Source organism: Sinocyclocheilus rhinocerous, unplaced genomic scaffold (assembly GCF_001515625.1).
Source record: "Sinocyclocheilus rhinocerous isolate Xijiao unplaced genomic scaffold, SAMN03320098_v1.1 scaffold605, whole genome shotgun sequence".
In the NCBI taxonomy this organism is placed as follows: domain Eukaryota; kingdom Metazoa; phylum Chordata; class Actinopteri; order Cypriniformes; family Cyprinidae; genus Sinocyclocheilus; species Sinocyclocheilus rhinocerous.
In genome coordinates, this window is record NW_015661612.1 from 2,199,914 (window position 1) to 2,215,269 (window position 15,356).

The following is a 15,356-nucleotide window of genomic DNA, read 5'->3' on the forward strand; positions in this document are numbered from 1 at the left end:
CAGAAAAATATGAATTCAATAATTAAGAGCCTGCAATATAATGGAATATTAATATTGTTAAATGCATTTTAAGAATTCAAATATATAATTTGTTTTTCCGTCCGATATTTATTAATAAATAATTAATTTGTTTATTCCAATTGCCCTAATCCCAGCAAAACATTTATGGGGGATTGTGTGGGCCAGATGGGCTGAATTTTAGCACCAGTCCAGCCCTGATGATTCTCCTCTTCTAGGGCCAGAAAGAAGACCTTCTAATAATAAAACTATTTAACGTAAACTCCTTAAGGGAGCTGTATATGCTCAAAAGTTGTTGCTGCTTCTGGAAACCTGTTTGCTTTGGCTTCATATATCTGGTGTTATTGTATTTATTCTTTTAATGTGTTGTAGCCTGGAATATTTAGTGTGCATACTCATTGTATCTCTGTGTGTTGGAGATTTGATAAAAAATTAAAAAAAAGCCTAGATAGGCTACTATGAAGGGGGGCCCTTGGGTTTGCTATAGCCCCAGGGCCATATGTCTTAATCCAGGCCTGGGGACTATAACCATGCACATTGTGCATAGAGTTCTTTGCCATTAGTGCCCAATCTAGGGTTGTCTTCCAGTCACAGTTGTTGTCCCTCTTCAGCTTTAGCAAAATTTCAGTGAGGGTCTGATTGTGCCTTTCTAAAAGGCTGTTGCTTCATGGGCTGTACGCTGCAGTTGTTTTAACTTCAATGTTAAACTTTTCAGCCATGTCCTTCATTTCGTCATTATAAAATTCACCTCCATTATCACTAGTCTGCATGGAGGACTATAAACGCTTATCCAGCAGTGAAAAAAGTGCTTCTCTATCTCTTTGGGGTTCTTTGTGGTGACGAAAGACAGATGTCCGCCCTTTCTCACCTCGTCTCTGCAGAGGTGGCGTGAATGCCCAAAGCCTTCGGCCGCTGGACCGGGAACCCCTTAAGGCTAAAGGCCCAACTCCTATCAGGATAGCCCTGGTAAACGCGAGATCTCTTGCGATAATTGCGAATTTAAAATCTTCTATTTTAAATGACTTTTTCACCTCCCATGCACTGGATTTTTTGTGTTTGACTGAAACTTGTATTAGTGGAAGTGACTTAAGCGCTTTTTCAGAGGTTTTAATTATCGACTGTACATTTTTTAACTTTCCGAGGTCTTCTGGACGAGGAGGAGGGGTAGCGACTATTTTTAAAGAAAAATGTAACTGTCACCAACTGTCATCAGACAATTATTCCAGTTTTGAATTGAATATTTTTGAACTGGGTCGTTTCCAGCCGGTGCTTTGCGCTGTGATATATCAACCACCTAAATACAGAAAGGATTTCATCAATGACTTCTCCGACTTTTTGTCTAGAATTATGCCAAACTATGACATGATTTAGTTTATTGGCGATTTTAAAATTCAAATCTGCTGCCCTACGAAGCCACTGGTTAAAGACTTTTTAAATTTAATTGATTCTTTTAACCCGATTCAGTCTGTGATTGGTTCAATGCATGAGATTGGTCATACGTTAGATCTTGTTTTATCGTGTGGTCTGCCGATTTCTAACCTTGAAATCTCTGAAGTATTTTTTTCTGATCATATGCCTGTTCTTTTTGATATCTCTATTCCTTGTTATTCTAAACAGAGTCTTCCAGCTCTGTGATGTCGTATATTTAACTACTCCACTGCTGTTCACTCTCTGCTGCTTTTCAAAATTTTTCTGAAACTTATTTTACATCTCCCTTGTATTTTAATACTGAGGAGCTAACCTCACTGTTTAATACCTCCTGTCAAAGTGCTTTGGATATTGTTGCACCTTTTAAAATTATGCGTCCTAAGCCAAAACCAGAGCCCTGGTTGAATGATATCACTCGCGGTGTCAGACGTGAGTGCAGGAGAGCTGAACGTCAGTGGAAGAAAGAAAAGCTGCAGGTGTCTTTTGACATCTTAAAGGAGACTTGGTAGAGATACCAAAAAACTGTTAAAGCAGAAAAAACAAAATATTTGTCAAATGTTATTCTTAAAAATGCTCATAAACCTAAAGCACTCTTTAGTACAATTAATGCAGTGCTAAATGCCTCTCAGCCTAATTTTTCTGATGTGTCTTCTGATACCTGCAAGAGGTTTCTACAATTCTTTGTGGAGGAGGTAGCAATTATTAGAACGCACATTATACCTCCTTCTGCGGACCCCTCTATCCCGGCCACTTGCTCTGCCGTTTTTGACCAGTTTGAGCCGCTCTCGCTTTCTTTTTTGAAAGATGTTATTAATCAGATGAAACCCTCTACTTGTCCCACAGATGTAGTTCCTCCTCGTTTTTTAAAGGAGATTTTTGACACAACTGGGCCTGTAGTTCAAGAAATTATTAATAGCAGTTTAAACTTAGGTGTTGTTCCTTTAGATTTTAAACATGCTGTGGTTCAACCTCTGATAAAAAAAAAAATCTGACCTGGACAATATGGTTCTCTCTAATTATAGACCTCTAAACTCTCCTTTTTTTGTAAAATATCAGAGAAAGTTGTCTGTATACAGTTGCAATCTTTCTTAGATACGAACAGAGTTTTAGAAGTATATCATTCGGGTTTCAAAGCTCTTCATAGCACAGAAACGATACTCTTAAAGGTTTTTAATGACCTTTTATTGGTCACTGACTCAGGACATTCAGCCATTCTTATGCTTTTAGATCGGACTTCTGCATTTGATACCATTGATCATAATATCCTACTTTCCCGGTTGGAACATGTTGTCGGTATTAAGGGTACTGCTCTGGAGTGGTTCAGGTCCTATCTAACAGACAGGACTTTTTCTGTCTGCCTTGGTGACTTTGTTTCTTCATCAGCACCCCTTCCATTTGGAGTCCCTCAAGGCTCAATTCTTGGCCCAATGCGGTTTTCCCTGTATATGCTCCCATTAGGGTCCATTCTCAGGAAATATAACATTTAGTTTCACTGTTATGCAAGACACACAAATTTATCTGCCATTGAAACGGAAACATGCCAGTCCTCTAAAACTTCTGTTTGACTGCCTCAGAGACATTAAAGATTGGATGGCCCTACATTTTCAATGAGAGCAAGACTGAAATTATGATATTTGGTCCAAACTGTACTAATAAAGCCTCTAACATTGATCTGGGCCCTTTGCTTCCCCATGTTAAGTCCACTGTAATAATGGATATGGATTTTAAACTTGACAAACAGTTAAACAATGTAGTAAAGTCAAGTTTTGATCAGTTAAGGCTTTTATCTAAAGTTAAGACTTTTTTGTCTTTTAATGATTTTGAAATGCTTGTACATGTTTTTATTTCATCTCGTTTAGACTATTGTAATGCCCTCTATGTTGGTCTCAACCAGACCTCTCTCTCACGCTTGCAGTTAGTGCAGAATGCTGCAGCTCGACTTTTAACTCGAACGCGTAAACGGGAACATTATTTCCCCTATATTGGCTTCCCTACATTGGCTTCCGGTCCGTTTTAGAATTGTTCTTAAGGTTCTAGTGCTTGCTTATAAATCCTTAAATGGCGTAGCCCCAACCTACCTTTCTGATCTTATACAACTGCACGTTCCATCCAGGTCCTTGAGGTCTGCTGACCTTATGTTGCTTGCCGTCCCTAGATTAAGACTGAAGCACAGGGGAGATCGTGCTTTTGCCGTAGCTGCCCCTAAACTCTGGAATTTATTACCATTGTCTGCGAGGATGGCTCCAACTTTGTCTGCTTTTAAAACTAGTCTTAAAACACATTTTTATTCTTTGGCATTTAATTCAGTTTGAGAGCTGTGTTATTTTTTCTTCTCTTTGTCTTTGCTATTTCACTTTTTACTTTACATTTCTGTAATGTACAATACTATGTACAGTACCTTATTATTATTGTTGTTTGTTTTATGACCCTTATGTACAGCACTTTGGTCAACTACTGTTGTTTTTAAATGTGCTTTAGAAATAAATTAAACTTGACAATACTCCCTGCACTGAAGCGTGTGAAGTGGTCAATAGCATGCAAATACCATCAACCCTCTACATTGCGAGTAAATCACTCGCATATGCGACTAAATCTTACTCTATACTCCCGGCTTAAGCTCATATAAGTCCACAGCCACAGTCTCATTATAGGCTGATGCTATGGGCAAACCCACTACAGGCTTATGTTTTGGCTTGCTGTATCTGCTACATGTATCACAGTTTTTAACAATGTTCTTGAGAATTGGGTTGCTTTCATCATCATCGTGATTACCTGAGCAGGCCAGTAATTTTTGCAGTCTATCAGCTGAAGCATGTCCAAACTGTCTGTGTAGTTTACGATAGGACTCTCTCCTTTTCTTTTGTTGTCATGTTTTCTGTCACAGCAAGAATTTAATTTTAATTTTGTGTCTTGCTCTCACTTGTCTCCTTTTCATCTAGATGACTGTCATCTCTCAAGTTCACACAATAATGTCCTGAAGAGGTTAATTCAAGTTTAACAGGTTGTTTAAACATTGTTGCTTTATCATGTGCAGCGTCCAGAACTGCACTTGCTCTTTTCAATGAAGCCTTGCTTAAAAGCATTGGTATATCTGCAGGAACAACTTCTGTCTCTATTTTGCATCTGGTATGTCCTATTCTTGCTGGAATGGTAACTTTCCTTGTAGAGTGAACAACTTTGCCATCACCAATTGTGAAAGGTCTTGCACTTTGTTTGTCATCTATTTTCAGTAACTCACTCTGTGGCAGCCCACTTGTGTAATCCTCAAGCCATGTTTCTCCACACACAGTTCTTGTACAGGCTGTGTCAATCACAGCTGATCCTAAAGCCTCCACCATGAAGATTTCTGTATTCGACAAAGATTCATTTGAAAACAAAGTGATGTTACATTCTTCAACATCATCTTTTAGTCCTTCATCTTTTGTCAGTCTTACATGTTCCTTTTTGTTTGGACAGTCCTTTGCCCAGTGAAACGTGCTTTGGCAAATTACACATTTCGTTCTTCTCCTATATTTATCAAAGGGGTCTGTGCCTTGAGCCACAGTTTGTGGTTGGTGTGTGGGGTGTTTGACTTATTTCCCCGTTTGCCTGAGTATCTTGTGTAGTATACAGTGTCAATATCTGCGCTCTCACGTGGTGAAGTAACGTTATCTCCAAAAATTATTTTCAAGGCTGATTTCATATCAGTGAAAGAAACGCTGGGGCAAGCTGTAAGTGCTAACTGTTTATCTTTAACCGTAAGTCCGGCAGTATAGAGTAGCTTAAAGGCTAGTACGGCATCTGGGAGCTCCATTTTGAACTTATGTAGCCTGTTGTATCGACGTTCGAACTCAAGGATGTATTCCACCATTGAAACACAGTTTTTTCTAATGATCCAGTCAAACTCAGTGTACGCCTCATACTGTCTATCTTTTTCTTCTTTTAAAAACACAGAGTCCAATTTTGCTATAAGTGTTTGCATCCCAGTGTCAGCATTCAAATCCTTAGCGGAAATTTTCAGTGCACTGTCCCTTGCTCTGCCTGTTAGTGACAAGATAACTGCCAAGGCTGTTTTTTTTTTTGTTTTTTTTGTCCAGGTCGGTGACACGTCTCCAAATTTCAACCTCATTTTTCCAACTTTCGTAAGCAGTCTTCTTGTCAAACGGTGGGGGATTTTGTAATTCCCAGCAGCAGTCATCCTCTGCTACCAATGTTGACTCAATAACCACAACTGTTCTTAGAATTAACACTCTTTACTGCACCATCACATTCAACCACACCAGCTCAGTTTACATAGGACAAAAAAACTAAACTAAAAAAAACCCAGCGCAAACCCATTAACGGTGCTCTTCGCACATGCGCAGTAGATAAAACATTACTTAACATGCACTACTCAATTTAAATTCAGGAATTGACATTCTCAACTGAATTCTGATCGGTGCTCATCTCTGGTGTGTACCTCTGTGTCGTCTCCCTCGTAGGCCTCATTGCCATCTCTGCTGCTGCTCCCTTCATTGCTCTCTTCTCCTTCCCCAATATCACCATCCTCCTCCTCCTCCTCCTCATCATCATCATCATCATCATCTTCCTCCTCCTCTTCCTCATCCTCGTAATCCTAAAGTGGTTAAAACAGTTAATATAATAGGATTAAACATCACTGAATGCCAGCTGCGGTGCGATTACATACCTGCTCTTCTTCCTCCTCCTCCTCCTCGGATTCCTCTTCGTGGTCTCCCTCACTATCTGTGTCACTAACAATGACTATGACATGATGATCAGGCTCCTCCAGGCTTCGATGGGTCTCAGAGGGATGGGGCAGAAGTCGATCTCCAGGGACAGACTGAGATGGTCCTGGTTCCTCATCCATCTCCTCCAAAGTAGAGTAGCACTCCAACTCCTTCACACAGACATGGATATAAAACACTAATTTCTATCAGTTTCACACTTCTGCTGTCTGAATACAAACAGGACTTTTCTACACACATCCACTTGCCATTACCATTACCTGTCGAGCATCAGGAGCCTCCTGGCTATCACCCGGTACAACACTCTCAGCCTCAGTGCTGTCTTCAGCCAACATCTCTTCCTGCAATGTATAATTTTGTTGTTTTACATTGCACACAGATTTAATTACTTATTTACAGCAAGAAAATAAAATGATGTCACCTTGACTTTAAATAATATGCTTCAGTTATGAACCTTACCTCCAGACCTACTCTATGAATGCGAACCCTCTTGCAAATGGGTGTGTCATTGGGCTCATCCTGGGACTGTGTGTCAGCAGACATGCTCTCTTGTTCCTCTTCACGGGGGCGTTTGCTCAAGGCACTACTAGGAGATGCGGACACTACAGGAGGACACAAAAGAGATCATGTGTAGAGTGAGATGCTGTAACAAACCTGTTCAGCTAATCTAGTTGAGTTTAGAATTGACATTACCTGCACTGGCACCGCTTGTGCTAGCGGTGGCACTCCACATCCCCGTAGATGCAGAAAGAGGCCTGTCTAACTGTGGGTTTGGGAGCATTAGAGCAGCTGGAGGTTCCTGATTGGATGGTTCAGCAGGGGGCTGGGTTTGTTGCTGGGTGGGCTGTATGAATGCAGTGGCCTGGCTCTGCTGTTGAACGTTCAGCAGAGGTTGAGCAAGGGTGGTCTGAACATTAGGGCTGGTGGACCGCACTGAACCGCTGGCACTTCCATACACAGTCACATGCTCAAGCGGGCCCTCGGACGACTGCATGGCTGCAAGGTCAAGGGGGAAAGAAAAGAATTTGTTTGCACATCAGTGTTGTTAAGTAAAATTATTAAATTTGTTTTGTTTAATAAAATAAAGCCAAAATAAAATGTTAAATTTAGAAATGTTTTCTTGGTAACAGAAAAGGTTAAGTTACTAAATTATATGAAAACTAAACTAAAACTATAATAAAAATAAAAGCTAAATAGTCAAACACTTCAAAATATATTTAAAAAAAAATCAAAAGCTGATAAAGATGACAAGCACATAAAAAGAATAATAATTGAAGTCAAATGGAAAACTGAAAAATGTGAAAAATCTAATTAAAAATATTAACGCTTTCCCCGACATTGACAGAATTATCCAGCTTTCCGTGTTTTCACTGGTGTACGGTAGGAGGTGCTATTACTCATCTTCTGAAAGAGTATTGAACGTCTCGATCAAAACACGACAAAGCAGAAAAAAAACAAAAACAATCGCATATGTGAAGCAGATGCATATGTAATATAATGTGATCATCAAGCATTAAACAGCATATAAATCAAAACTGTCAAACGTTACCAAATTAAATGACGATCCTGGAAGTGGTATAGGACCATGCAAGCTTTAGATGTGTTGATGGAAGTGATCTTACCCACATTCAAGTGTTGATTAAAATAAGATTGCATGAAGCCAGACTAAAATGGGTTTTATTTTGTTTAAAAGCAGAGGCTCTGTTCTTCGTTTTGGCACATTACATGCAAAAAATATTCTGGGTGCCATTAAACTTTTGTGCTAATGATCAAAAATGCTGGCAGTGGCTGGCAACGTTTTTTTTTAAATGCTGGCGAGGAAAGATTTAATAAATACTATAATTAGCACTATATTTATAATTTTAGTATCATATTGATATTATTGTAGGTGGTAATATTTTGAATAAGATTATTTCTATATTTTCTGTTTTCTTTTTAATTGCAAAGTTTTAGTAATTTTTTGTCCTTTGTCTTTATTATTAGTTTTTGTAATGTCTATATAATTTTCATTAAGTTTGTTTATTTTAGTACTTTAAACAAAAATGAGTTACATTTTTCAAAATATTTTCTTTCAGTTTATTTCATTTATAAATGTTTATGGTTTCAGTATTAGCTATTGATAATAACCCTGGCCAAAAACACAGTCCAACACTTACGCTCTTGGCTCTCCACCTGCGTGGTGGGCATGACTGTGGCAGTGGGTGTAGGGGTGGGCACTGGGGCAGGAGTGATCATAGGTTTAATGCTGGCCCTTGGGGTGGATTTGTTTCCTGGAATGGCTGGAGGCTTGCTGGGGGTTGCTGCCAGTGGCGTGGGCTTTATGTTCGCAGTTGGGGGCTCTGAAGTGCTTGCACTATGAAAACAATGTAGAGAGGCTTGACGACTTGTAGTGCTATTTTTGAATTTTCGGGCATGACTGTGGCAGTGGGTGTAGGGGTGGGCACTGGGGCAGGAGTGATCATGGGTTTGATGCTGGCCCTTGGGGTGGATTTGTTTCCTGGAATGGCTGGAGGCTTGCTGGGGGTTGCTGCCAGTGGCGTGGGCTTTATGTTAGCAGTTGGAGGTTCTGAAGAGCTTGCACTATAAAAGCAACAATGTAGAAAGGCTTGACTTGTAGAGATGCTTGCCATTTTTTAAAATATGACAATGATCATGAGTTAACTGTGTAGCTGAATGTGTACCGCCCCCTTAAAAATACCGTACCTTCCTCTGTCTGCCACTGGTGTGGACTTCAGGGAGATCTGTCGCTGTTCTGTTGTCCTTTGCGGTTCCTGGGTCTGAAGACAGAAGAAAAAATAGATAACTTAAACGTTTAAACTTGTTCAGTTACAGGTTTGTAATTGCACAACTATGGTGGCGTTACCTTGCTGGAGCCCTGTTCTGGAGGTTCATCTCTCTGTTCTCCATGTCTCTCCTGCTGCTCGCGGAGGTCTCTCAGCTCCCTTTCCTGTCTGCTCAGACGCCCCTCATACTGTGACTTTAGTGCACTCACTCGCACTTCCATTTCCTCTTTTTGTTGCTTCAGCTCCTCATTTTCTTTCTGGAGCTGACCTTTTACACCTGGAAGTAGAGGTCAAAGTGTCAAACATCAAAAGGAAAGATCTGACATGGACCACAAAACTCAGGGTCAAACTAACTAGAAGAGAAAGACTATTCATTTTAAAACAGGGTCAATTCTTACCAGTAAGCTGGCTGATCTTCTGCTTGGCCATTACTATAGCCTTCTTGGTCCTCTCCTCCTTTTCAGTCAGCTGCTGTTTGAGTCGCTCCTCCTGAGATGATTTCTCTTGAAGCTCCTGCCTGAGTCGTGTTAGCTCTGCCTGTAGACGAGAGGCCTGTTCCTGTGCACTGCGTGCCTCTGCTTCCCGCTCACCTACAGTCTGCAAATGACAAAAGGAATCTCACACCATGAGTTTCATATTTCAAAAAGGTACCCAATCATTTCAGTTTGATCTTAAAAGGTTGTGCAGCACATTTCAGTGCAGATTGTTTTGTGATCCTATCACTATGTAAGGCAAAATCTGCAAAGAGCCTGTTGATGGACAGAGGAGCCACATTATATTTTGCTCAGAGAAGTCAACAAAGTCAGAGAAAAGATGGAAAATTGTAAATTCTAAATAAATAATAATAAAAATGAAAAAACTAAATAAATTCATACATGTTCAAATAAATAATATGCAATGTTTTAATCAATAAACTTAAGTGTAAAAGAAAGGAAAAAAAACAGGCAGTGTACTTACTCTACTGAGATTCTCCAGATGGCCTTCCAGTTCTCTTGATCTGTTCTCTGATTGGTTGAGGGACTCCTTGACGGCCTGAAGTTCTTGAGCTGATGCCTGCTGTGCCTCTTGATTCTGGGCTGGTGCAGATGCCGCTGCAGCTACCAACTGCACAAAAACCCAAATAAATCAGACCTCCACTCCAAACACACATTTGCAAATTCAAACCACTTTCTTAATCATAAACCCTGACGCACCTTGTCATACTCAACCTTGAGTTCCTCGTACTGGGTTTTGTAACGTCGACCAATCTTTTTAACTTGTGTGATGGTTTTCAGTTTCTCCTGGATGTCCATATTTTTGGCCTCCTGGTCTTTCTTCAGGCTGTCCCTCTCCACCATCACTTTCCCCAAGTTCTCCCTTAGGTTCTGCACCTGGGATTGCAGCATAGTCAAAGAGCCATTGCTCCTGTAGAGAGCAAGAAAAAGCGACATGCATAAAATAGCCAAGAAAAGAATGAAAAGCCTTTTTAGCCTGTGAAACTTGTGCATCCAATGAAGGTAGAAAGCTTCTTTAACCTGGCAACATCAGCTTTGAGCCGACTGGTATCCTCGACAAGCTGCTGGATGCGTTTGAGATGCGCTTCCCTCTCAGAGTGCAGGCGCTTGTACTCCTCTGGGTCAGTGTCCTTCTGCTGGCTCACCAGGTGCTAAACCCCATAAGAAAGTATGATGAGGAACCAGTAATTTTCACCAATGACAAATACAGTTTTTGAAGGTAACATCTCAAAACACACACAAACTGACCTGAGTGCGAGCTTTCCAGCGTTTGATATCTTCTTCCAGAAGCTTCTTCTCTGCCTGTAGCATACCACTCTTCTCACTCAGCTCTGCATTGGACTCCTGCATGGGCAAGATGTCTGACTCCAATTTACGCACCTGTGAAACAAAACAGTTATGACATTATTATCCCCTTTAAGCAAATACATGTGACTTTTTATTCAATTTAAAGTGTATATCAATTTTTCATATGTAAAGATACATGCATGCATAATTATGCATGTAAAAAAACTTAAACAATATATAATTAAAGTCTTAAAGAACAATAAAATAAAACAAATTTAAATGTTTTTTAACATTTAAAAAGAGTAAAATAAATTACAATATGAATTAATATATTTTGTTTTTATAATAATAAAATCTATAAAACTTCTCTTAATAATACACAATCAGGTATTATTTATTTATTTATTTATTTTTAAAGCAGTATTTCAATTAGCATATGTAATTGTTGACTATATTTTTTAATAGGGATGGCTTGCCTTGGCTTGAGTATCCTGCAGCTCCTGTTCCAGTTTCTCTTTCTCCTCCCTCAGCATCTTATTGGTCTCCATTAGCACATTCATGGTCTCGGTCTTCTTCATCAGCTCATCATGCTGGGTCAGGGTCTTTGCAGTCACCTTTAGACAATAGTTAAGCAAAAGCAAAAGGAAAATACAGGGATGGCAACTAAGGCAGTTAACTAATACAGCTGATCAGGAATAAAATTGTATGAATCTGGTTTCTCCAAATCAACCTGCATCCTCTCTCTCTCCGCATTTAGACTCTCTTGCACATCCTTCAGCTCTCTCTCCAGATGTTCCACTCTTAGCCTGTGCCTCAGACTTTCACCCTGGACCACCTCAAACCGAGACTCTGCGATCTCCTTCTCCCGTCGCACAAACCTGCAAACCACGTAGGAATGAGAGACTGCCGTGAATAAGGAAACTAGAGAATAATCTACATTTCTTTTCATTTCTCCTTTTCGCCATCTGTTTTTATCACTTTCTCTCTGCAAAATTAAAAGTCACTGAAATTCATAACAATTGGGAGACAACAAAAGACCTTAGGATCTCCAGCTCATCATGCTGGGTCAGAGTCTTTGCAGTCACCTTTAGACAATAGTTAAGCAAAAGGAAAATACAGGGATGGCAACTAAGGCAGTTAACTAATACAGCTGATCAGGAATAAAATTGTATGAATCTGGTTTCTCCAAATCAACCTGCATCCTCTCTCTCTCCGCATTTAGACTCTCTTGCACATCCTTCAGCTCTCTCTCCAGATGTTCCACTCTTAGCCTGTGCCTCAGACTTTCACCCTGGACCACCTCAAACCGAGACTCTGCGATCTCCTTCTCCCGTCGCACAAACCTGCAAACCACGTAGGAATGAGAGACTGCCGTGAATAAGGAAACTAGAGAATAATCTACATTTCTTTTCATTTCTCCTTTTCGCCATCTGTTTTTATCACTTTCTCTCTGCAAAATTAAAAGTCACTGAAATTCATAACAATTGGGAGACAACAAAAGACCTTAGGATCTCTATGAGCTGCTCCTGAGACTTGCCCTCCTCTGTCAGAGAGACGTTGAGTGGACTCTCACTGGTGGCTCGCTGCAGCTGACTGGCCATTTGTCCACTCAGAGTCTGTATCTGCTCGTGAAGGAGTGTGTTCTGCCTCTGCAGATCTTCACAGCGAGACTCTAACTTAGACTGCTCCTCCTGATGTGGAGAGAAAAACAAAACGACTGTGAAAATGCTATCACTACTTCCATAACAGCCATTTGTTTGGCAAATTCTTTACCTTGATTATCTTCTCTTGCTCCTCCCAAGAGACACGAGCCTCTAGCAGCTGTGCACTGGTGCTCTGAACCTTCTCCTCCAGCTGCTGTCTGAGATGAGCTGCCTGCAGAGCCTGTGCTTTGGCAGCCTGCAGTGCTTCCACGTCGGCCGCATGCAGCAACATCTCCCTCTCATACTTATCCTGCGCCTCAGCTGCCATCTTAGCCTGCTCCTGACTGTCCAGGATGGCCTGCTGCTCTTGTGCCGCAGCAACAGCAGCTCTCTCCAGGGCATTCTGGTGTTCCGCCTGCAGGCTGCTTAGAGATTTCCTCAGCTTGCTCAACTGAGATAAAGGATCAAGAAATAAGTCAAATTCAGCCTCTAAAATCACAATGCTGAGCTCTAAGAATGGATAAAGAGTGTATCACAAAAATGAACAGAATAAATTACATTAACACCCATTCATCAACTTGGGCCATCAACTTGGTACCACACTGTGAACTACTGTGACGGCTGGACTCTGTTTTCACCAATTTATACTGTGAAAAACTATATATAACATATACATATAAGTATTATTATTTTTTTCTACTCACTATAATACTTTACTGTTTGATGCATTTGCTATTTTCTATTTAAATCAAATTTAATTATTTATTTTGATAATTTTATTCATTTAGTTTAATCTTATTTTATTTATTTTTTTACATGCTTTTTGACTAAAATTTTCCATGGACCCCCTAAAACTCCCTTGTGGTTTAAAATTTTCCATGGACCCCCCTAAAACTCCCTTGTGGCACCCCCAAGACCCCAGTTTGAAAACCCAAACTGTTTTAGTGCAAGATACCTTGAATAACATTTGTGGACTTTAGGAAACAAGTAAAAGAAAAGAAAGTGTAGAATGTGCTCTTTAAATCAGAAAGGTCAAAGATCTATTGATTAAAGATAGTGAGCAGAGGTGGGAATTCAATACCTCTTGCTCCACAGCGGCAAAAGCTCTGCTTTTCTCTTCCAGAAAGCTCTGCTTCTCCTTGTCCGCTTCCAGAAGTTTCTGCTCCAGCTGTTTACACTGTTCCTGAGCTGCCTCCACTTGGGATTGCACAGACGATCGCACATGCTCAGTTACCTAAAAGTGGAAAGATACATTTTTTTAAAGGGGTCATATGATGCTTTTTAAAAGATCATTATTTGGTGCATTTGGTGTAACAGAATATGTTGACATGCTTTAATGTTCAAAAAACACATTCTTTCTCAAATACTGTACATTATTGTAGGTCCTCTATGCCCCGCCTCTCTCAAACGCTTCGTTTTCTACAAAGTCCCTCCTTCCGACAAGCGCAGTCTGCTCTGATTGGCCAGCTGACCCAGTGCATTGTGATTGGACGAACACCAAATAAAGTGCTTTTGCTTTCGCCTAGAAACACACAGCGTCTCTCTGACATGGCTGCTTCAACACTAACTGCGGTTACTGAAACCATGCCTTCTTTCTTTGCGTGCACATTTGGGCGGCATTATGCTAATATTTCCACATAGTGAGGAAGATATGTGGGGGCGTGTTGGAACGAGCCGTTTTAGGGGGGCGTGGCAGAGTCTTAACTTTGATAAAGAATATCTCTTTGGTTTTGAGACTTTAGTCTTTGCAACTTCAGGGATCTTATCTATGCACAATCAGCTTGTAACACTCCAAAGAGAAAGGAAAACTTAAAATCGCATCATATGACCCCTTTAACTAAATAAATTAAATTAAATATAAAAATTAACCTCATTAATTTTCTTAAAATGTCCATTATTCATGTTGTCTTAATTTTTATGGAAGGTAAAGGGTGTTAGAGTGGAGCACAGTATAATGATTTTTTTCGTAACACCAACCTGTTTCTCTTTATCCAAGGACTCCTCTAAGTTAAGACTCATGGCCTTGTACTGTTCCATGCTGGCAGTAGTGTTCTTCAGTCGTTCGGCCAGCTCTTCTCCCTTGCTCTCAGCCTGCCTCAGCTGGGCACGCAGAGCCTCCATGTCACCTTCACTGCTCTGCAGGCCTGGAGAGGAAAAACAGCAACAACATTTCCAAGTCTTTTCCGTCGACAATGCTCTGTACAGGTTTGGTTGCTCAACCTCATAAGCTATAAAGACTAGGGGTGCGATGATAAATCGATTCATGGATCGATACTGCGATTTTCCATATGCATCAGGATTCTCTCAGGAATCGATTCTGAACTTAGTTTTTAACAGCAGATGGCGCTCTAGGCTACTTAAAATGCCGCACACTTAAATGCTCACGAAGAAGAGCGCTTGTGCATTCGGATGAGTAATGCAAGTGGTTAAATGTACTTCCACTAGGGCTGTACGATATATCGAAATGGAATCGAGATCGCGATTCGACAGAAGCTGCGATTGTCATGCGTATCTTTCAGTGAAGCACGGTTCTGTGATCAGCAGTAAATCTCCATCCAAATGCCAGAGGGTTCTCTCGCGCTGAAACTCCAAATACGCCTCGCAGAAGAAACCCAGAAAATGCCTATCGCTGCAGCTGAATAAACAGAAGATTCAACTGCTTTCATTGATTCAACGTGACTAATAAACACACGACTACGGCAATATACGGTTTATCTGAGTTCTTATTATTATAATTTTCATTAAAATAAAGTATACAGGTGCATCTCATTAAATTAGAATGTCGTGGAAAAGATAATTTATTTCAGTAATTCAACTCAAATTGTGAAACTCGTGTATTAAATAAATTCAATGCACACAGACTGAAGTAGTTTAAGTCTTTGGTTCTTTTAATTGTGATGATTTTGGCTCACATTTAACAAAAACCCACCAATTCACTATCTCAACAAATTAGAATACTTCATAAGACCAACAAAAAAA

General features: G+C 40.2%; 1 protein-coding gene across 1 annotated transcript in view; it reads right to left on the minus strand.

Moving 5' to 3' along the window:
- The window catches only part of LOC107726408 (nucleoprotein TPR-like), a 36,816-nt gene that overhangs the window by 11,460 nt on the left and 10,000 nt on the right, over positions 1-15,356 (minus strand). The window contains exons 23-41 of the mRNA XM_016535964.1: positions 14,355-14,521; positions 13,459-13,611; positions 12,508-12,828; positions 12,238-12,425; positions 11,930-12,077; positions 11,211-11,348; positions 10,696-10,827; positions 10,468-10,598; positions 10,147-10,357; positions 9,911-10,057; positions 9,352-9,550; positions 9,034-9,230; positions 8,874-8,947; positions 8,327-8,523; positions 6,864-7,166; positions 6,630-6,772; positions 6,431-6,511; positions 6,113-6,322; positions 5,885-6,040 (exon numbers count right to left, since the gene is read on the minus strand). Of these exons, the coding sequence (XP_016391450.1) occupies positions 5,885-6,040; positions 6,113-6,322; positions 6,431-6,511; positions 6,630-6,772; positions 6,864-7,166; positions 8,327-8,523; positions 8,874-8,947; positions 9,034-9,230; positions 9,352-9,550; positions 9,911-10,057; positions 10,147-10,357; positions 10,468-10,598; positions 10,696-10,827; positions 11,211-11,348; positions 11,930-12,077; positions 12,238-12,425; positions 12,508-12,828; positions 13,459-13,611; positions 14,355-14,521 (3,296 nt within the window). The remainder of the gene's footprint in view (positions 1-5,884; positions 6,041-6,112; positions 6,323-6,430; positions 6,512-6,629; positions 6,773-6,863; positions 7,167-8,326; positions 8,524-8,873; positions 8,948-9,033; positions 9,231-9,351; positions 9,551-9,910; positions 10,058-10,146; positions 10,358-10,467; positions 10,599-10,695; positions 10,828-11,210; positions 11,349-11,929; positions 12,078-12,237; positions 12,426-12,507; positions 12,829-13,458; positions 13,612-14,354; positions 14,522-15,356) is intronic.